Source organism: Trichechus manatus, unplaced genomic scaffold (assembly GCF_000243295.1).
Source record: "Trichechus manatus latirostris isolate Lorelei unplaced genomic scaffold, TriManLat1.0 scaffold00077, whole genome shotgun sequence".
NCBI lineage: Eukaryota > Metazoa > Chordata > Mammalia > Sirenia > Trichechidae > Trichechus > Trichechus manatus.
In genome coordinates, this window is record NW_004444013.1 from 13,049,727 (window position 1) to 13,071,720 (window position 21,994).

The window sequence follows — 21,994 nt, forward strand, 5'->3', positions numbered from 1 at the left end:
AGCTGCAGCATGAGTAAAAATCCCTCAAGCCTTGCCGGAATATCTGGTTATGGTTGATGCAGGCCACACACCCAAGAAACTCCATCTCAACTGATTGGCTACTCACAGCAGATCCCATCATGGGGGTGATCATGTATTGAATCTCAACAGGGAAGTGATCACAACATTATACAACTGCCAAAACACTGAGAATCATGGTCCAGTCAAGTTGACAGACAATCTTAACTATCACATTCACCCTGGTTTTGCACAGCCTCTGTGCGTGGATGAGTCAGAAGCTGGGATAAAATTGGAGGCAGCATGGAGTAGCCGTAGCCACCTCTACAAGAACTCTAGACCGCAGGGCCCGTTAGAGCTCTGCTGCCCTCAAGGCAGCCCCACTGACCCACCTGCACCCAGCTGCAGGGCAGGGGCCATCTCTAGTGCCTCAGCCACGACTCTGCCTCACCCCCTACCATCTGCTCGGGTTCCAAGGAAACCACAGCCTCTCCAATTTTTCCACCCCACAACCTCCCAGACCGAAACTCAGTGCTGCAAAGTCATAGGCAAATGAGAGGGCTTTGGAAATTTTATTTTTGTTTTAGGAAAAAATTTCAAAAATAAAAAAGAGTATGAAGAAGAATGTAACTAATACCTGGGTGCCTACCTCCCTGTATTGACAGGTGAAAACATTCCCTCATATTTACTTGGAGTTTTCTTAATAAAATAAGTAAAACATCACATTAAGTTGAAGTCTGTTTTGGCCACCATCCCATGCCGTTCCCCTCCACCCCATAAGTGACAGCCTTTTAAAAAAGTACTTTGCTTATTTGATGTTTTGTGCCGACTCATGGTGACCCCACGTAACAAGAGTAGAACTGCCCCACGGGGTTCCAAGGCTGTAATCTTTACGGAAGCAGATCACCAGTTATTTCTCCTGAGGAGCAGCTGGTTGGTTCGAACTCCTTTTGGTTAGCAACCAGTGCTTAACCATTGTGCAATCAGGGCTCCTTAAAAAGAGCTTTACATGCACATGTATACAAGTCAGGTGGAATAGTGGTGCTTTACTTGCTTTTAAAAAAATGCAACAACCGGAATCATACCATATATATTATTCTGTACCTTGCTTTCTCCTTTCACCACCATGTACACGTATGGCTCTTGGTTTTCCCTGGCTGTATCCATCCTGTTGGGAAGGTGCCTGCTCTGGCTCCAGGAGTAGGCAGACTGGGTAGTTTTTTGTGCTTTGCTCATGCAAGTGGCAGTTTGGTGGCCATCCTGTGTCACTCCATGTGTACACGTGCAAGGGTCCTGCTGGGAAGCTGGGGAGGGGATGTGCTCCGCATGATTGGATGGCACAGGCAGTCCCAGCGGTGGCAGTGGTGGCTGCAACTGGTGCCTTTGAGCCCTGCCTGCGCTTGGGACGATCGCCAGCTCTCTGGGCCCCGCCACACTCCAGAACCGACCCAGCTGGACTCTGGGTAGCCGGCGGCCCCAAGTGGGCAGCAGCAGATGGGGCTGCCCGGGAAGGGGGCGCTGCAGCCCCCAGGAGCGGGCCCAGGCTTCGTCAGGGAACTTTGGGAGCCTGAGATTCTAAGAGGAAGATGACCTGCGCTCTGTCCCCCGCCCGGCGTCTGGGAGGTCACGTTGCGGCGCCAGCTCCGCAGCCCTGCCCCGAGTTAGAACACGCTTGGACTGGATTTTGTCTTTTGGTGTTTTGCCTTCAGTGCAGCTCTGCGCGGTGAGTCGTAGCGGGAAGTACCTGTGGCTGTGCGGATGCCGCCGCTGAGCTCGCATCTTGAGCGGGGGAGGAGCCACGGCCGCGGGGTGCCAGGCTGGCTTCCCCCGCCCCGCCCCCGCCACCTGCCAGCCCTCCGCCCTCACCTGTCTCCCCCTCCCCGCGTGCCCCCCACCGGCACCTGCCCGCCCGCTCGCCCCCACCTGCTGGCTCTGGTGTTGCGAAGGCGGTGGGGACCCTTGCTGCGGCCGGTTTTGCAGCCCTCGGTCTGCGCTCTGTGGAGGCGCCGCCTCTGGACACCCCCTCTTCGCCGCCGCCTCCCATCCCCAAACCCCAGCCCAGAAAGGCCACCCCGCCCAGCTTGCCGGCGGCCGGGCCTCTGTCGGTGGTGCTGGGAATGGCCAGGGGAGGCCGGGGCTTCAATGGGGATGGGTCCCAGCGCCCACAAAGGCTGTGGCGGAGGGAACTCAACAGGGAGGGGCTGGGGAGGACGGTTCTAGCACCGCGGTCAGCGTCCCAGGCCTAGCTTAGAAAACTGCTTCTTGTAAGACTATAAGTCTTTTATGGGCAGTGTGGCATTTCTGGAGCGTGTTTGTGCGTGTGCCTATGCGTGCGTGCGTGCATGTATGTGCTTATGTGCTTTGACCTGGGGTGTCGGAGAGGCAGCATGGAAGGGAGAGGCTGCTCATCCCTCTGGGCCTACTTCCTCCTTGGGGGATGGAGGAGGACAGTGAGAGGTTCTGCCCTTCACAGCCCGGGTGGTTGCTGGCCTTCCCACCTGTGATCTCATCTAATCACAGCTGGCCCCCTCTCCCCCCCGTGAGGTTTCTCTTGGTGCCCAGGTGGGAAGAAGGGAGGATCGGACAGGTGGATTCCAGGGAGTTTCAGACTGTTGCAGCGCCACACGGGCCCGGTGCGGACCCAGCTCAGTCAGTGCTGTGGTGGGCAAGGTGTGCTCGGGCTTGATGTCCTGAAGGCAGATCGGGGCCATGTGTCATCAGTTCTAGTGGCTGAGGGGTAGGGTGAGCCCTTTCTGAACCCTTCAGTGACTGCTCCTGGACACACTTTAAAGCGGGCCACGGGACACCAAGGACCACCCGGGCCTGGAGTGGAGAATGGAGAAGGTCAGTGGGCAGAGTTCTTCGGTTTCTTGGGGACACCTTGAGAGACAGCGAGCTGGTGGCAGGGTGGGGAGGAAGAAGTCGGTTTGCCAAGATTGAAGTCCAGAACATAATGGGAGCTGTCCACTAGGCCTGGGTGGTCTCTGCTCAGTGCCCTGCTCTACCCTGTTCCAGGGATCAACGCCCAGGCAAGGAGGCTCCAGCGGATCCGGGCCAAGGGCACAGCCACAGGCTCCCAACAGCTCTCGCCGCCCCGCCTGCGCCGTAGCATTAGTGAAACCAGTCTGAGCACAGCTGGCCCGCCCTCGGACGCCAGCAGGCCACACTACGCCACCCTGCCGGCTGGCCCTGGCCCCGAGGAGCTGACCCGGGACGCGGGGGGCCCGGCCGAGGAGGGTGCCATGCGCCACTTGCTCTACCAGTCACCTCACCTGCTCCTCCTGCAGGGCTACAGCCAGCAGCACGTGAGTGAGGCCTCCCGTGCCCGGACCCCAGGGGACTGAGCCAGGGAGGAGCAGAGCCTGCCTAAACCCACGGGGGCTGAGGGGGGAGAGCGGGACCTGCCAGGACCCGGGGGAGGGGACGGCTTGGGGTGGAGAGGAATAGGACCTGCCCAGGACCCTGGGGAGCTGACGCAGGGGTGGGGGTGGGGGGAGGAGTAGAACCTGCCCAGGGCTGCAGGGGGATGAGTGGGAGGAGTGGAACCTGCCCAGGGCCCTGGGAACTGCGGGGGGATAGAGGAGGGATGTGTTCTCAGAGTGCAGAGCCTTGGCTTAGTCACCCAGCTGCCGACTCCTCTTGTTCAGAGGAGGCCATTGGAATGGGCTGGGAACTGCACTGTGTCAAGAAGGTCCTCTGTAAGGGGGCGGGGGCGCCCCCTTCCCTTGCCTTCCAGAGCCATATCTGTCCAGGCTGGGAAAGTGAAGACCAGGCCTCACACATACATCTAGTGCTGGGATAAGCAGGGAAGTTGGTGTCAGTGGCCTGGGGCCTGAGAAGCCAGTTTCTGTTCTGGGTGGTTCTTCCCTGGCCTCTTGCATCTCAAAGCTGGGCTTGTCCCTGGTCTCAAGCATGCCCTAGGGCTCCTCTGGGAACTGCCTCCCCGGGGATGGTGGGGTGGGTGCCCAGTGCAGGGCAGGGTCAGGGATTGGTCAGCCTGGGGCTCTCCTGTGGGAGTGCCCAGGCATCGAGAGCCTGGGGACAGCCATCTAGGCTACATGGGTCAGTGACCAGATGTGGGCCACCCTCTATGCTGTGCCCCTCTGTCCATGGCCCAGGGTGCTGGCCCTGAGCTCTGTGCTTCCTTCCAGGACAGCCTGGTGTATGTGCTGAACCAGGACCTGCACACAGTGGGCCAGCGCACGCCCGCCAGCAGGCCCAACATCAGCCTGGCGGCCCCCGACATCCTGCCCCTGCACTGCACCATCCGCCAGCACCGGCGCCGCCCAGGCGGGGGCACACTGGTGCTGGAGCCCATCGAAGGTGCACCTGTGGCCGTGAACTTCACCGAGGCAGGGAGCCGCCCTGTGGAGCTGCGCCACGGTGACCTGCTGTCCCTGGGCCTCTACTACCTGCTGCTGTTCAAAGACCCGCTGCAGGCTCAGCCACTGCCTGCCCAGGCCCTGGCTCGCCTCCATGCTGCGCCATGGAGCTGCCGCCTGTGTGGGGCTGCACTTGAGGCTTCCAGTGCCACCTGCCCCCCACGGCCAAGCCCCGAGCCCACCCGGCGGCGGCTGCACTTGGCCTTTGAACCCTCACAGGAGGACGTGCTCCTGCAGCGGATCCTGACGCTGGTGGAGCCCTCGGGCGATGACCACAAGCTGGCGCCCGCCTTCCTGCTGTGCCTCTGCATCCAGCATGCTGCCACCCACTTCGGGCCCAGTGCCTTTGGCCAGCTCCTGCTGAAGATAGCTGGGGCCATCCGTGACATGGTCTGGGTCAGTCATGGGGGGGCCCATGTCCACTGTCGGCAGGGGGTAATGAGCCAGGGCCTATGCTGGTGCCCTGCCCTGGTGAGGGAAGCAACATCTCCCCAACTTCCTACCTCCTCTAAGGTTGTTGAAGAACCGAGAGGCTGATCCAGGGGCCAGACCGTAGGTGTCTGTACCAGCCCGCCCTGCCAGGGAAATGGGACGCTGGAGGTCAGGGGGCCCAGGGGTCTGCTGCAGCACTGCACCCGGGGTCAGCAGTGACTTCTTTAGTTTTGGTGTCTGCTGGGAGCCCATGCTCTTCTTCCCCGATTCTCGAGCTGAGATGCAGGGGGTGCTGCACTGCAAGGCCTGGGTGGCCATTGGGTGCTGTCCACAGGCTCTGCTGTCCCTGCAGCCATCCACTCAGCGCCGCAGGAGTCCTGGAACCCACCCCTGGGCTGCTGCTGGTGCTTTTTGCTGGAATAGGGATGAGCTGCCACCAACCTCTGTTCTCTCCCACTCCAGAACCTGTTGTTAGCATGGCAGCAGGGCCCAGGCCTCGTCGGCTTTCACACTGGAAGCAGTTCTGGAGAACAGGGTTTCCTCAGCCCCAGCGCCAGGACATGTAGCCGCCCACTCTTCCCCCTGCCCATCTGTCCCACATACGCCATGAGGGGAAAGGCAGGGTGGGCCTCACCCCACGTTACAGACATGCAAACTGAGGCTTACAGGGGTGACTACCTGTTACCCATTGCTATTGAGTTGATTCTATAGAACAGAGTAGAACTGCCACATAGGGTTTCCAAGGAAGGAACCCTGGTGGTGCAGTGGTTAAGAGCTTAGCTGTAACCAAACGGTTGGCAGTTCAGTTCCACCAGCTGCTGCTTGGAAACCCTTTGGGGCAATTCTCCTGTGTCCTGTAGGGTGTCTATGGGTTGGAATCGACTCGACGGCAACAGGTTTGGTTTTTTGGTAATCTTTATGGCAGCTGACTGCTAGCTACATCTTTCTCCCACAGAGTGGCTGGTGGGTTTGAACCACCAACCTTTTGGTTATCAGCCAAGCCGCTTAACCACTGTGCCACTAGGGCTCCTTCCCACAGAGGTGAAGGACCTAGTAAAGACGGGAGTCTGGGTCCTGCTGTGCAACCTCCATGCCCTGGCATTAGAATGCCTCAACTCTGATGTGTGCTCCCCCATGTCCACTGTGCCCCCATGCCCCCTGTGCTCCCATGTCCACTGTACTCCCATGCCTAATGTCACCCATGCCTACTGTGCTCCCATGCCCACTGTGCTCCCATGCCTACTATGCTCCCATGCCCGCTGTGCCCCCATGCCTGCTGTGCCCTACACCCACTCTGCACCATGCCCGCTCTGCCCCCATGCCCGCTGTGCACCCATGCCCTCTGTGCCCCCCGCCCGCTGGGCCCCCTGCCCTGGTGTGAGTACACCTCAACACTGACCTGTGCCCCCCCATGTCCCCTGTAAGCTTCATTTGTTCATTTGTTTCCTGGGCTTTAACAGCTCGTCGTCTCCACTTCCCTGTCCTCACATCTCTCATGGACACGTAGGCAGGCATGTGCCTCTTACAGGAACAACTCACAGACGCAGCACAGGGCCGTGTTTAGCCAGGTAACAGTGTGCTCCAAAAGAGTAACTTCTTGATTAAGTGACAGTGCTGAGACTGCTGGCCAAACCCCAATTCCTGTGAGAGTTAAAATATGTGTGTAAGTATTCAAGCATGTATTCATCTACTTATTACTACTGGGGCTGACATTCCAGAATGGCCCTGTTAAGCTTGACAGTAAGAATGTTAGCAGGATCGTCATTCTTGTACTTGTGAACTGTTTGGCCTGTGTTTGCTATTTTAAACGGCCAGCTGTCATATAAGATAGAAGGTTGTGGAATGTTCCTGCTCTAGGAAGTGTGTCCGTCATACTCAGTGATGGAATGGAAGATCTCCAACTCAGATGGAAACATGTTCTTTCCGACGTGGCTGGAATAAACATTTTCAGAGTGCCGGAGCAGCAGGGCCACGCTTCTTGTAGCTGGTGCATTTGGTGGGGCCCCTACTGAACATGTCCCTGGGTTGTCCTGCTTTTCTCATGCTTGCTTTTTCTCTCTGTGTAATCGTAGGAGAAGACCAGAGAGCTCGCAGAGAAGCAGGCGCAACTGTAAGTAGGCCCAGTCACGAGACCACCTCTTAAGCAGCAAGCCCCCAGTAGGGTGTGCCTCCCCCAGCGGCTGAGTCAGAGGGCTGCCTCCCTGATGCCCGGACTCGGCTCTGTGCCTGGGCCGAGCTGCCCTTCAGTCTCTGATGGCCGTTCCCACTGCTTTCCTCATCACCTGGAAGCGCTGTGCTGGGGAAATTCCTCCAGAGGGGCAGTGAGACCGAACAGTGGACAAGCCCTCGTTCATCCCTCTCCCCCTCACTTCCCCTAATTCCTGCATTAAAACTAACCTAATTCTGTAGGATAGTATGCAGCGCAGCTCCAGGTTTGAGCAAGGGCAGCATGCTTCCACTCTGCAAAGCTGTGTTCATAGATGACACTGTTTCGACCCTTATGTCCTTCTGGTGGGGCTTTGGAAAACTGCCTGACTATTGGATGCACGAAGTTTTAGGCGGGCCTGTTCTGTGACCCGCGGTCCCCTCTTGGTGCGTCCCAGTGGGCATCTTCCTGTGGTGGGCAGTAGACGTGTTCCTGAGAGCCAACCTTGGAAGCGCCCAAGTCTGGTGCTGGAGAAGGGCAGTCTCTGTACAGGGGACCCCGAATAGTGGGATGAGTGAGCGATGGTTGTGTGCTTTCAAAGTGACATTGAGCAAAAGCTTCCTGAGAAGCACCACATATGATTTTGTAGATACGCACTTACATAAAGTTCAGAGCTAAGCCTGCCACTCAGGATGCAGACAGATGTGGTGATGCTTAAGGGCAAGCAAGGGATGATGAGCCTAGCGTTGAAGCTGGCAGTCACATTGGCAGTGAGGGCAGGGGCCAGCTCTTGGGAGGGTACAGGTCCGCGTGGTGTTGGCTGTGTCCTGGTTCCTGGGTCATGGCACAGTGCTGAGGTGTTTGCTTAATTACTGTTTGTACCTCACATCTATATTCCATTCTTTGTAAGTATGAAATAATCTCTTTATAAAACATGCCATTGCCATGTGTGCATGTTGTGTTCTCCCCACGGTCCTGGAGAGGAAATGGGGTGACATTATCACCTCCTTGTTCACAGAGAAGAGCCTGCCTCAGGGTACCTCCTGCACAGACTCCCCAGCTCTGCTTCTGTGGGGCTTGGTGGGAAGTCAGAGTGAGACCTTGAATGATGTCCCAGAGGGACTGGATGACCAGGCCACAGGTGGCTGCCCTGGTATCTGAGAGGGACGAACCACCTGGTCTGCGGGGGAACATGGCTGCGCCTGAACACCTTGGTGGAGGCCCCTGTCTTCTGGGAGTTAGCTCTTCAGGGGCGTTAGGGAGGTGGGAAGAGGGCCCATAGGTGGGGCCTGGGGCTTCACTCTGGCTTGCCGTTCTCTCCTGCTGTGCCGTGCGTTGAGGCGGGCGTGGAGGAGGTAGGAGCTGGGATTTTAGGGCAGCTCTGGCATCTGGCCTCCTCTGTGCTTAGGTGCAGGTAGATTGAAAGTCCCCAATCTCAGTGCCTGGCTGCAGGGCGGTTACGGGGACTTGAGTACGGTTTCTGATGCATGAATACCAGGCAGACCCTGCCTCCCAGCTGGGAAGAGGAAGGACCCTTTAGCAGCCGCTCGCTTATCCTGTGTTTCCCAGACCTTTGGTTGTGAGGGCCTAAAAACAGTCCTATTTCCATCCCCAGTGAATCATTGCAAAAATACGGAAAAGTACAGACTGTATCAGTCACCTGTGAACCCACACCCGATTTAACATACTGTTAACGTTTTGCTGGGTTTGCTCCAGATCTTTGCACATGTGATTCTTTTTGAATTGCAAGTGACTGTTGGGTTTTACTAAATGTATTCTCTGCATCTGTGATCATTGAATGGTTTTTCTTCTTCAGTCTATAATGTGGGGTCCTATGTTAGTGGGATTTCTGATATTGAATCATTCCTGAATTCTGAGGATTAATCCCTACATGACTACTGATTTATTTATTTTTTTAACACTGCAAGATACAGTTTGTTAAAACTTTGATTAGGATTCTCCCGTCTGCATTCATAGGTGAAATTGGTCTATGAATTTAGTTTTTTGTGTTGTCCTGGTCTGATTTCAGTAATAAGGTTGCACAGAAATGAATTAGGCCACCTTCTCTTTTTTTCTATTCCCTGGATTAGTTTATATGAACTAAGGGCTCTCTGGGCCTTGAAGCTTTCTAAAAGTGGCCGGTAAAACTGTCTGGGCTCATGCCCTCTGCAGAGGGAGACTGGTTCGCTGATGCCATCTCTTTATGGATTACAGGTTAATTCCATTTTCCATTTCTTCTTACGTTAATTGTGGTAATTTTTACTTTTCTAGAAAATTATTCACTGCGTATGTTTTCAAAGTTATTCACATAGCATTGTCCATTATATTCTCTTGTGTTTTTTTCCTCATCTCTAATTATCTGTAGTAGCATTACCTTTTTATTTATTTATATATGTTTTAACATCTGAATTGATACATAACTGTTGTTGTCTTGTGCCAAGGAGTAGATTCCGACTCATGGCGACCCCCTGTGTAACAGAATAGAACTGCTTCATAGGGTTTTCTTGACTGTAATCTTTATGGAAGGAGTCCCCGGGAGGTGCGAATGGTTAAGTGCTTGACTACTAGCCAAAAGGTTGGCAATTTGAACCCAACCAGAGGCATCTCAGTAGATAGGCCTGGTGATCTGCTTTCAAAAGGTCACACATGGAGTTGCCATGAGTTGGCATCTACTCGACAGCACCTAACAACAACAATAATCTTTACGGAAGCAGACTGACAGGCCTTTTCTTCCATGGTGCTGTTGGGTAGCTTTGAACCACCAACCTTTCGGTTACCAGCCAAGTGCAGACTATTTGCACTGCCCAGGGACCTTTGTATCACCTTTTAAATTCCTGTTGTGTTTATATCTTTTCTCTCTTTTTCCCCCTTTGGTTTATCTTCACAGGGATTTATCTATTTTATTAGCTCTTTCAAAAAACCAATTTTGTTGTTTCTGTTTACTTTTTCCTTGATTTCTGTCTTCCATTAAACTCAGTTATTTCCTTGTTCATGCATACTTTCTATTATAAATTTCTTCTTTGATTCATGAGTAATTTTGAAAGTCTTTTTTTAAAATTTCTAAATACATTTGCTTTTCTGCTGTATTTTGTTACTTTTAATTTTATTGCATTATGATTAGAAATCATGATTAGAAATAAGGAGCCGTGGTGGTGCAACAGTTAAGTGCTCCACTGCTAATGGAAAGACTGGCAGTTCGAAACTACCCAGCAGCTCCATAGGAAAAAGACCTGGTGATTTGCTCCTGTAAAGATTACAGCCTAGAAAACCCTATGGGGCAGTTCTTCTCTGTCTTGTGGGGTTGCTGTGAGTTGAAATCCACTCAATGGCACCTTACAACAACAACATGATTAGGAATATGGTTTGTAAGATTTCACTTTTGTTGGCTAGCTTGTGGGTAATTGTGTAAACATTCCATGTGTACTTAAGATAATATTTAGTATTTATATTTTGCATTAAATATAGAAAGGTGATCCAGTGGAATGCAGAAATAAACAGTATCATTAATATCACATGCAAGTAAAATTATGCGGAAGTACATCGACAGGGAACTGCCAAAAATTGAAGCTGGATTCAGAAGAGGATGTGAAACGAGGGATATCATTGCTGATGTCAGATGGATCTTGGCTGAAAGCAGAGAATACCAGAAAGCTGTTTACCTGTGTTTTTATTGACTATGCAAAGGCATTTGACTGTGTGGATCATAACAAATTATGGATAACATTGTGAAGAATGGGAATTCCAGAGCACTTAATTGTGCTCATGAGGAACCTGTACATAGACCAAGAGGCAGTCATTTGAACAGAACCAGGGGATACAGAGAGGTTTAAAATCAGAAAGATGTGTGTCAGGGTTGTATGCTTTTACCATACTTATTCAGTCTGTATGCTGAGCAGATAATCTGAGAAGCTGGACTATATGAAGAAGAATAGAGCATCGTGATTGGAGAAAGACTCGTTAACAACCTGTGGTATGCAGATGACACAACCTTACTTGCTGAAAGTGGAGAGGACTTGAAGCACTTACTGATGAAGAGCAAAGACCACAGCCTTCAGTATGGATTACACCTCAACCTAAAACAAAAATCCTCACAACTGGACCAATAAGCAGCATTGTGATAAACGGAGAAAATATTGAAATTGTTATTTTATTTGGATCCACAATCACCGCCCATGGAAGCAACAGTCAGGAAATCAAACAACATATTGCAATGGGTAAATTTGCTGCAGAAGAACTCTTTAAAGTGTTAAAAAGCAAAGATGTCACTTTGAGGACTAAGGTGCTCCTCACCGAAGCCATGATATTTTCAGTCGCCTCATATGCCTGCGAAATCTAGACAATGAGTAAGAGAGACCGAAGAAGAATTGATGCCTTTGAATTATGGTGTTGGGGAAGAATACTGAATATACCATGGACTGCCAGAAGAACAAACAAAGCTGTCTTGGAAGTACAGCAAGAATGCGTATTAGAAGCGAGGATGGCGAGACTTCATCTCACATACTTTGGACATGTTATCAGCAGGAACCAGTCCCTGGAGAAGGACGTCATGCTTGGTAAAGTAGAGGGTGAGCGAAAAAGAGGAAGACCCTTAATGAGATGGATTGACACAGTAGCTGCAACCATGGGCTCAAACATAGCAGGCAACAACTTTGGATGGCACAGGACTGTGTAGTGTTTTGTTCTGTTGTACATAGGGTCCCTGTGAGTTGGAACTGACTGGACAGCACCTAACAACAACAACAATATTTTGCATAGAGTTTAATGTATATCAGCCCTTGTGGCGCAGTAGTTAAGTGCTCGGCTGCTAACTGAAAGATCAGCGGTTCGAACCCACCAGCTGCTCCGAGGGAGAAAGATGTGACAGTCAGCTTTCGTAAAGATTTACAACCTTGGAGACCCTATGGAGCAGTTTTGCTCTGTTCTGCAGAGTCTCTGTGAGTTGGAATCAACTTGATGGCAGTGGGTTTGGGGTTTTTTTATTTTTGGTTTTCAGTATATATTTATTAGATCAAGTTTATTGTTTGCTTGTTTGTTTATTTAACTCTACCACATCCAAGTTTTTTTTTTTTTATTTTTTTTTATCAGTTTTAAGCTCTCTGATTCTGAGCAAAACATATTACATTTCCCACTATGATTGTGGATTTGTAAGTTTCTTTTTACAAAAAGTTATCAATTTTATTTGTGTTGATACTTTGTGGTTTGCTTCAAGATTATATTTAAGTTGCTCCTTTTAATGTCCTTCTTTATTCTAATTTTATTGTCTTAAATTTCTTTTTCCTGATGATAATATTATATTACTTTTGTTTAGTGTTTGCTTGGAAATTTTTTTTATGCCTTCACTTTCAACCTTTCTGAGTCCTCTTGTTTTAATTTTTTTTGAAAGCAATTGTTTATGGAACCTGCATATCTTTGTCTTTTAATGGACATGTATAATCCATTTATGTTTACTACAATTACAGATGCATTTGGACTTATTTTTACCATCTGTTTTGTGTTTTCTACTTACTCTGCCTACTGTTTTTCTCTTTTATACTTTTCCTACCTTCAATGGATGGTCATGGGGATGACACAGGACTAGGCAATGCTTGTTCCGTCCATTGTGCTTGGTGTCAGCATGAGCGGGTGCTGACTCCGCGGCAGCCAACAACCACCACCTTCAGTCGGGTTTTTTTAAATTTGTCCTTTTGTCTCTGTTGGTTTCAAAGTTATACTTGTTCTTAAAGTATTAACATCTCTTGTCTTTTTGTAGAACACTAGGTCTTAGGATTCTTTGACTCTCATCCCTACTGCCTAGCTTTCATCTTATTATTATACAGTATTTTAGCTTCATCTTGTTTTTATTCACTTTATTTCCCAAATCATTCTTTGTTTTTATTTTTATTAATAATCTGTGTTTATTTTGATTTACCCATGTGCTTATGCTACCAGTAATTTTTTGTCGTTATCATTGTCTCTTGCATTCTACTTGCTCCTTTTAGGATCTGTGTCCTTTGTTCTGAAGTGTATCTCTAAAGAGTTGTTTTTGTGAGCTCTGTGGGTGGTCAGCCCTCTTGGAGCTCATGTCAGAAAATGTTTTGGTTTTGTCCTCACTTTTGAATAATAGTTGTCTTAGGCTGGGTTCTCTAGAGAAGCAGAACTAGTACAGCATATAAATATATATAGAGAGATTTATATCAAGGAAACAGCTCACACGGTTATAGAGGCTGGAACATCCCAAGTCCGTGGGTGAGGATAGAGGCTTCTCCTGATTCATGTAGCTGAAGGGGCTGGTGAACCCAAGATCGGTAAGTCAGACAGCAGGGCTCTTGTTCGCCCGCTGCAAAGCCTGATGAATCCTAAGATCAGCAGGCAAGACGGCAGGTAAGCTGCTAGCTCAAGTCCCAAGAACCAGAGGTCAGACAAACCGGAGCCAGCTGCAGGATCCAGAGTGAGCAGAAGTCCATGAGCCTTGCCAGAATGTCCGCTTACATATTCGGTGCAGCCCGCACCCCCAAGGAAACTCCCTTTCAACTGATTGGCTGTTCACAGCAGATCTCATCATGAAGGTGATCATACTATATCAGGTCTCATCATGGAAGTGATCACATCATCATATGGCTGCCAAACTGCATCATAACTGCTGAACCACTGAGAATCATGGCCCAACCAAGGTGACATACAACCTTAACGATCACAATAATTCAGTTCTTTTCCTTCAACACTTCAAAGATTTTTAGCATCTATTATTCTGATGAGAAGTCTTGTGTATGTTCAGTTTTTATTCTTTTGTAATTAGTTTATTTTTCTGTCTGCTTTTGAGATTTTCTGTTGGTCTTTGGTGTCTCGCATTTTTACCACAGTGGGTCCAGGGTTGGTCTGTTCCTGTTTATGCTGCTTGAAGTTCTGTGGGTCCTCCAGTGTGGGCAATCACGTTACTGAAAACACATGACCATTTTCTGTTTGAATTCTGCTCTTCTGTCCACCTGGATCTCCTATTAGCTTTAATTTGAACCTTCTCATTGTATCCTCCATGTCTCTTAACTTCTTTTGCACGTTTTTTAATTTTCTGTCTCTCATTCTCAGAGATTTCTACCATCTTAAAGTCATAAGGATCCCTGATGGCATAGTGGTTAAAGTGCTCAGCTGCTAACCAAAAGGTTGGTGGTTTGAACCCATCAGCCGCTCTGCGGGAGAAAAATTTGGCAGTCTGCTTCTGTGAAGATTTACAGCCTTGGAAACCCTATGGGGCAGTTCTCCTCTGTCCTATAGGGTTGCTATGAGTCAGAATCAACTAGATGGCAGTGTGTTTGGGGTTTTGGTTTCAGTCACTAATTCCATCCTCAGCTGTGGGCCCTGCCAGGCTCAGGAAGAAGGAAAACTTCTCTTTACCAAGTTCCTGACAGGGTCCAACAGTCTCAATTATGCTATTCTATCAAGTCCTCACAACATCCATGTGTGGTCAACAATTTATGTAGGTACACACACAGGTCTACATTCCTTCATCCCAAACCTCTGGGGCCAGAGTGGTTTGGAATTCAGACTATTTGGGATTTTAGAACGGTCAAACGGTGTGTGTATATATCAACATCAACATCTGTATCTACATCTGCATCCACTCTGCATCACACAGTGCAGTCGGTAGGTGGGGCGGGGCGGCACCCCACTCAGACAGCAGCCCTCTCTGCAGGGCGGTGTGCAGATACGTACACCAAGGAGGATACCTAGAGCTCAGGCCAGGCCATGCCACCAAATATAAGTGCTCCCCACAGTGGGGGTGGGGCTCGGCGAGATGCTGGTTGCTTGCCTGGGGCAGCGCATTCACTCTGGAGTTCTGTCCGCCCCATTGGCCCTAGCATGTGTCCACAATCCATGCGTCTCCTGCATTCTTTCCAGATCCAAGTTGGACACGCTGTTTTGTGATTGGCCTGAGCTCCGTGGTGGTAGTAGTGGTGGGGGCTCCTTGTTTGCTCACTCTTCCTCTCCTGGTGGACACTGAAGGCCGCCCACTCTTCCGCCCCCCCGCAGTGACACAGCAGGATCCGTCCATCTGCCTGTGCGCGCATCGAGCACCCGTGCGTACCCTCGACGTGGGCTCCGGTGGGTGTGTCTGCACTCACACTGCGGCGGCGGTCAGTAGTTGGCCGGCCGCCCCGCCAGCTGTGTGTGAAGGTGCTGTCACCTGTGCTCCCACTGACCCAGCGCTACCAGCCTTGGCAGCCTTCTTCCTCTGTCAGAGTGTCAGACCTGAGGGGAAGTAGGGCCTGGTCCCTGTTGCAGGCCACGCACACTGGGCACCTTCCTCTGCCTACTGTCTGTCCAGATGGAGCCTGCTGCTGGCTGACCTGGGGTCCTCCTTTCCCATGAGGACTCCCCCTGCTGCCCTGCTGGCACTCCTACAGAGGATGGGCTAGCTCCATCCTTTTCTGCTGGTCTTCTGTCCCCCTTGGCAGCACATCCTGCCTGGCTGGGCAGCCTCCTGTGCCCTTGCAGTGCCCCCACAGCATGGGCGCAGTGCTGGGTGGGGGCTGCGCTTGCCGCTGGCCTCACTTGGGTTTGATACGGAAGCTCAAGTTGGCGAGACTTGGTGGTTTGTTTTTCAGTAGAGGCTTGTCTGCCCCTTTGAGTTCTGGGTGAAATTGAGAAGGGCAATGAATATTGAAAACAAAATGGAATTAAGCCCTGAAGAGCCAAATTAACCTGTTTTTATGATCTAAAACTGTTTACGCCTGAATGCATGTGTGCGCGTAACTCGACCCAGTTTCAAGAATGAAGGAAAAGGGAGCAGGAGTTTCGGTGCTGTGAGATAAGGAAATGGACTGGCCAGCAGGCCCGCTGAGTGGTGAGAGCAGGAAAGACAGGATAGCCGGCCAGGCGTCCCTGCCCAAGCAGGACTGAGAGAGGTCAGCGTTGTGAAGTCATGTCGGCGGGACAGCGTACTTGTAACCCCAGGAGCAGAGCAGGGAGGGTGCAGTCCTCCGCACCATCCGTGCGGCCTCTTTGCCCGACGAGGATGAGTGCAGTCCTCCCCAACTTGTCCTCAAAATCTCAGCTCCTGATGCAGCCCCAGCGACATCCCCTGGGAATGAGGCACTGGGGCAGCCTGCAGTGTGGACCCCAGTGCCTGGGCACACAGCAGTCACTCTCGGTGACCTTCTCCATAGGCGCCTCTGAGTCTCTGGGCACTAGGAAGCCTGCTCGTCTTCTCGGGAACCCGATCAAATCCCCCCGGCCTGTATGGGCAGGAGCCAGGTCACACAGTGCCCTCCGCCAGCAGTGGGGCTTGCCTGGCCGGCTGGAGAGGGACCTGGCCTTCAGGTGTCCCTAGGAGCCTGGCAGGCTTGCAAGACCCTCTGGGCCAGGCCACAGGCACTGTTGAATGTTGCTCTCCAGCCTCTCTTCCCAGGGCAGACCGGGCTGAGGTCTGGGTTGTTCGGTTTGTTTGCACAGGGGTCTCTGTGCTTACCACTTGGGCACACGTGTCAGGACGCACAGAGGTGCCTCCCAGCAGTGATGAGAGCGTGGAGGGGTGAAACCACATGGCCACCATCAGACTCAGCCTGTGGCAGGCTCACGCTGGTGTGCTGCCTGACAGCGTGACGCAGAACGGGGACCTTCAGCACAGCCCACCCCCATCCGCCCCTCAGACTTCTCCAGGGGCCAGTTGGGGACAGTAAATGAGGGCCCTTGTCACACTGGGGGTAATTCCCACAAACCATCCCATCCTTGGGCTGCTGTGGACGAGGCCAGAGGAGAGGTTATGTGATCCGAGCTGGTAGGACCAGCCCAAGCTGGGTGGCTGCTCGGAGCCCTGCCTGCCTGCCCCCGCAGTGTGCAACGTGGCGGACCTGCAGGCCCTCCCGGAGTCTGTGGGGTTAGAGCTGCCGGACGGGGAGGATCGAGCTCGGCGCCTGGCCTGTGGCAACGCCTCATGTGGTGGGGACACCTGGCTCACTCACTGAGTAAACTCGTGCCCGTGGCTGGAACTCAGATGGTGCTCAAGGGTTTGTGATGAGGGCCTGGCCCACCCTCTGTTCCTCCCCTTGCCCCCACAGTCTCCAAGGGGTCCTCATGAGTTGGGTCCCTTTGGGCTTTTCTGTGATTACCTCTCCATCTTCACATCACGTGCTCTGACTGCTCACCAAATCAGTTGCCGTCTAGTTGCTGTTGCATTGACGCCGACCCATGGTGACCCTGTGTGTATCAGAGTAGAACTGTGCTCCGTAGAGTTTTCAATGACTGATTTTTTTGGAAGGAGATTGCCAGGCCTTTCTTCCAAGGTGCCTCTGAGTGGACTCGAACTTCCAACCTTTCAGTTAGCAGCTGAGCGCATTCACCCTTGGCGCCATCCAAAGCCTTCCTCTGAAGACTACCTCTGGGTTTATTGACTTCAGACATGATCCTCTGACTTCCTGCTCTAATCAAGTGGCATTTAGTTTAGTTATAGCACTACTTATTACCTGTTAACTAGCGTTTTAACTTAAACAACACCCTGGAGCCCATATTTCTTCAACAACACTCTTTAATTCCCATTTCTTTCTCTAGCAACTGTGGAACCCCCCCACCCCACATACACTCACACACTTCGTTAATACAGCTCCTTTATTATCGAATTTTAAAAGTAGAGATGTAAAAACAGTTCATTTGTCAGAATCCTTTCCACTGGCTGTGGCAGGTGGTGGTCATCCCGCTGAGGTTTGTACTGGCCTGCCTTTGGCTGGGCACCACATAGATATGTTGTTGTTGTGTGCCGTCAAGTTGATTTCAACTCATAGCCATCCCATGTGACAGAGTAAAAACTGCCCTGTTGGGTTCCCCAGGCTGTAGTCGTTATGGGCGCAGATCGACGGGCCTTTTTTTCATTGTGCTGCTGGTGGGTTTGAACTGTCGATCTTTCGGTTATCAGCCAAGCGCTTAGCCACTGTGCTATCAGGCCTGCTATACGTATCCATCCATCCATATATATAATAGTATATATATATTTAAACTTGACAGCCTGGCCGTGCGGGTTGGCAGTGGTGCCCGTTGGGCAGATGCCTGGGGGTGGGCAGCATGGCGAGTGTGGTGTCCAGCCAGCCTTGGCCCAGCCCTAACGCCTGGTCTCTCTGTCCTGGCAGCCAGGAGCCGGCCTCCCTGTCCAGCCTCACCATTGCTGACCTCGTCCCAGACCTGCAGCACATCCTGTTCTGGATGGCCAACGCCGTGGAGCTTCTGTACTTCCTGCAGCAGAAGTGCCCGCTCTATGTGCAGAGCATGGAGGAGGCGCTGGACGTCACAGGTGAGTCTTGCCTCCCTGAGCTCTGCATCGGCCCCAGGAGGCTGGGCGGGGCCCTCTGTCAGCCGGGGCAGCACTGGCTGCTAGAGCGGGGTGACTGTGTGGGTGCCCCCATCAGCCGGGGCGGCACTGGCTGCTGGAGCAGGGTGCACTCTATGGGGGTTCCTCGGGGGAGTGGCACCGTGTCTGCGTCCTGTGTGTACCGTTTGTCTGGGAGCCGCCTTTGAGGTCAGTATGTTGGGGTGGGCTGACCTGCTGCTCACAGGGATGCCTGGGAGAGGCCCAGGCCACTCAGACCACTGCTTGTACGGGCAGATCTGCTTAGTAGGGGAGACCAGGCCCCATCATGAACCGAGAAGATGTATATCCAAAGATTTTAGGGTGCAAGGAGTTTGATGGGGCAATCTGGAAGGGTTTCACAGAGGAGGTGGCCAGCTTACGGGCTGGCATCGAGGCAGGCAGGGTTCCTGTGGCGTGGGGGCTGAGGTGGGCAGGGTTCCTGTGGCATGGGGGCTGATGTGGGCGGGGTCTCCATGGTTGAGGGCTGGTACTGGGATAGTAGGAGCAAAGTGGAAGCTGCCAGGACACCATGAAGGGACAGGAGATGACAGCTGGGCCCTAGGGGGCTGGGCTGGACCTACCGACCTAGGTTTCACCCCACAGCTTTGCTCTACTGTGGCCAAAGCCGTCCCGTCTGATTTGGGGAGCCCTTGACCATCCAGGGTGCTGTGCTGGTGTTGGGATTTTGGGGGGCAGCTTGGTGGGGACTAGGGAGGAGGCCCATGACAGGCATGGGTGGGGTCTGTGGGGCGCTTGTGGGCTCTGCCTGAAGACTGTGGGGAGTCTCTGGTGTCCTGTATGTCACTGGGGGAGCCCTGAGATGGTAAAGGTGCGTGAGGTCCTGGCCAGGTGGTGCCCCACCTTCATTCTGGGTGTGAGCCCTGCTGGGACCTGATGCCTGGCAAGTGGATTTCCTAAGGCGCCTGGGACAGAGAGAGCACCATGGTGTCTGCTCTGTGCAGGCCGCAGCCACTGCGTGCAGGCCACAGGGCTCTCGGGACAGGCTCCTGTCCTCAGGGGACCCACACCGGCAGGCCTGATCTGAGCCTGTGGGGGCTTCTGACATGCTTGCCCTGAGGGAAGATGGGGGCGAGGGCACCCCTGCCTCTGGAGGGGGAGTGAGCGGGACCTTGCAGCCTTCCTCCTCGTCCCCTCAGGCCTCTTCTCAGGACAGGAGACAGGTGGGGCCTGCTTGTGGGCCCAGGCTAGGCCTCAGGGCCTCTGTGTGGGCTTGACACGTGTACAGGAGAAGGTGGCAGTGGCCCCAGTACAGACCCTCCTCGTCCTAGTGGCGTTCACCCTCCACCGTGGTGCTGCGAGGAGGGGAGGGTGAGCCAGTGCTCCGCCCTGCGGCCTGTGTCTGAGGGATCTGCTGTCAGCCATTCCCTTCCCTGGGGCCTTCAGGGACAGGCACTCTTCTTGTGAACCTCGGCACCTCTGTGCGCCGTCCTGTGTCCTCTGGCCTCCCTGATCAATGTCGTGGGGGCTCAGCGGGCCCGTCTGGGGCGACCCTTCTGGAGCTGAGTGGGGCCAGCCAGCCCCCGGAATCCGCCTCTGCAGCTCATGTGAGGGGAGGAGGGCGCTCCCCACGACTGCAAGTCACAGGGACACATGGCTCTGTGGGAGCCCTTGGCTCCGCACCCTTCAGACATCTGTGTCCAGAGGCCTGAACAGGCTCCAGGCCTGGCAGCTGTCAGCCATGTTCACACCACCCTGGAACAGTCTGTTTTCCATGGGAAACTCTGCTTCAAGGTGACAGGGCAGGGTGACGTGGGGGTGACGTGGGACTGCCAGTGCAGAGTGGCAGCCTTCCTGGCAGCCCTCTGGTCTCAGGGGAGTTAATTTTGGTTTGTGGCCTGAACGTTGTTCAGCCCTAGAGCATGGGAGGGCACCTGGGTGTCCGTTCTCCCCAAAGGCCCTGGGAGGCCCCGAAGAGGCCCGACAGGAAGAGCACCCCCACTGCAGGCTGCAGAGTGGAGGGAGCAGTGTCCTCCCAGGCCCCTGACCTCCCGCAAGAAACACTGTTGGGAGACTCTAAATGCACAGCTGCCTAAGAGCTGCTTCACCTGGGAGGCTGTGCAACAGCAGATGCAGGGATCAGTGGGCTCTTTCTCTCCCCAGAGGACATTGTTGTCTCCATTGCTCACATTCGTGCTGGGCTCTGAGTGTCTCCTGGAGCTGGAGCTGGGGTGGGGGGCACCTGGTGCCCACAGCGTTGTCTCAGTCCCCAGCCTGGAAGCAAGTGGAGGGGAGTTGCAGAGTGGCCGTAGGCCCATGTCCTCCTAAATGGCAATCGGAAACTCCATGGCCAGATGGAGATACGGCACATGGCTTTTAAAGTGAAGTTATAGCAAGGGAGATGATAGAAATACACCTGACGGGCCCACACCTGCTGCGGTAGTTCCTTCTGTCGACCCCTCCCCTTCCTCCTCCTCTTCCTGCTGTTCCCTCCTCCCAACCTGGGCTCTGACCACACATCTGCGCGGGGGTTGTCCCGTTTCTTAGAACTTACAGTGAAGAAGCCTGTAGGTCGCTGTACCTGCTGTAACAGGCCCATCTTTATGACAGGTGCAAGGGCTTAGAACTGTTTCCTCGCCCAGGCCCCCACCTACTCCGACCTTGGTTGAAAACATTGGTCTGCACTTGTCTGGGCAGTATTCGGGCCAGCCTTGTGTTTTCCGCGGGCCTGGGGGGTTCTGGAAGAAAGGATTGGTGGAGTTGGCTGGGGAGCAGTGCCGGCCAGTTGAGAACCTCTTGTCCTTGAGACCTAGGTTCACTTTGGCTGCCCACACACTGCTCCCCAAATGCCCAGTGGGACTGCAGGGGACACGTGGTGGCTGGAATCCCTCTGAGACCCAGACTAGTCCCTCAGCCCAGGTACTGGGAGACCTGGGGAGTGGCCGGGAGGGCCATGGCCTGTGACCCTGGAGGGCAGGGGTGGCGGGGGCACAGCAGGCTCTGGCTTCCTGCTTCACTGAGTACTGGGGGGCCCTTGCACCAGGCTCTGTGGGCCTGGGGGCCCCAGCCCCAAAGGAGAAGCACACTGAGTGGAGAGTGACGGAAGGTGACGGCATCGGGTGGAGTTTGTGTCGTGTCTGGCTGCTGTGCCCGCTCTTCCCTTTCACTGGAGTCATGGCTCTGGCCGTCCACTGACGTGGGAGGCCCCGCCCTGACCCACACCTCCCCTGGGCCTGAGCACGTAGGGAAAGCAGTGTAAGGCCGCAGCTGGATGCAGGGGGAGAGGAGAGGCCTTCACAGTGGAGAACCACGGCCCGTAGTGCAATGACTGCCGTCCACTGGGAAGCTGAATGCCATTGAATGCCCTGCTCGCTTGCCTCCTGCTCCCCCTAATGGACAAACTAGGGAGAAACACAGGCTGGCCTCCCTGGTCCTGTTCATGGGTGCTGTGGGACCCCATCACCAAGAACCCCAGGGAGGGCACCGCCTATGGGGCCTCTGGTCCTGGGAGCCTGCTGTCAAATGTGACTCCCTGAGGGAGGGGATCAGCCTGGCTCACCCACCGCCGGCCTAAGGCCCTGCCACAGCAGCAATGCCCTGCACTCCTTCCTGCCCCTGCCCAGCTGGGGGATGTCCACCCTCCCAGGCCTGCTGGTCTTGGCAACCAGCTCTGGGAGGGGCTGCAGGACATTGGTGCCTGGTGCCCTCTCTGCCCTATGCTGCCCTCTCTGCCCCGTGGCCTCTCTGCCCCGTGGCCTCTCTGCCCTA

At 53.5% G+C, this 21,994-nt stretch overlaps 1 protein-coding gene across 1 annotated transcript in view; it reads left to right on the forward strand.

Annotated features, from left to right (window-relative positions):
• Window positions 1-21,994, forward strand: part of RADIL (Rap associating with DIL domain) — a 77,396-nt gene that overhangs the window by 48,225 nt on the left and 7,177 nt on the right. The window contains exons 2-5 of the mRNA XM_004380838.3: window positions 3,013-3,302; window positions 4,149-4,775; window positions 6,884-6,921; window positions 18,051-18,211. Coding sequence (XP_004380895.1) covers window positions 3,013-3,302; window positions 4,149-4,775; window positions 6,884-6,921; window positions 18,051-18,211 — 1,116 coding nt within the window. The remainder of the gene's footprint in view (window positions 1-3,012; window positions 3,303-4,148; window positions 4,776-6,883; window positions 6,922-18,050; window positions 18,212-21,994) is intronic.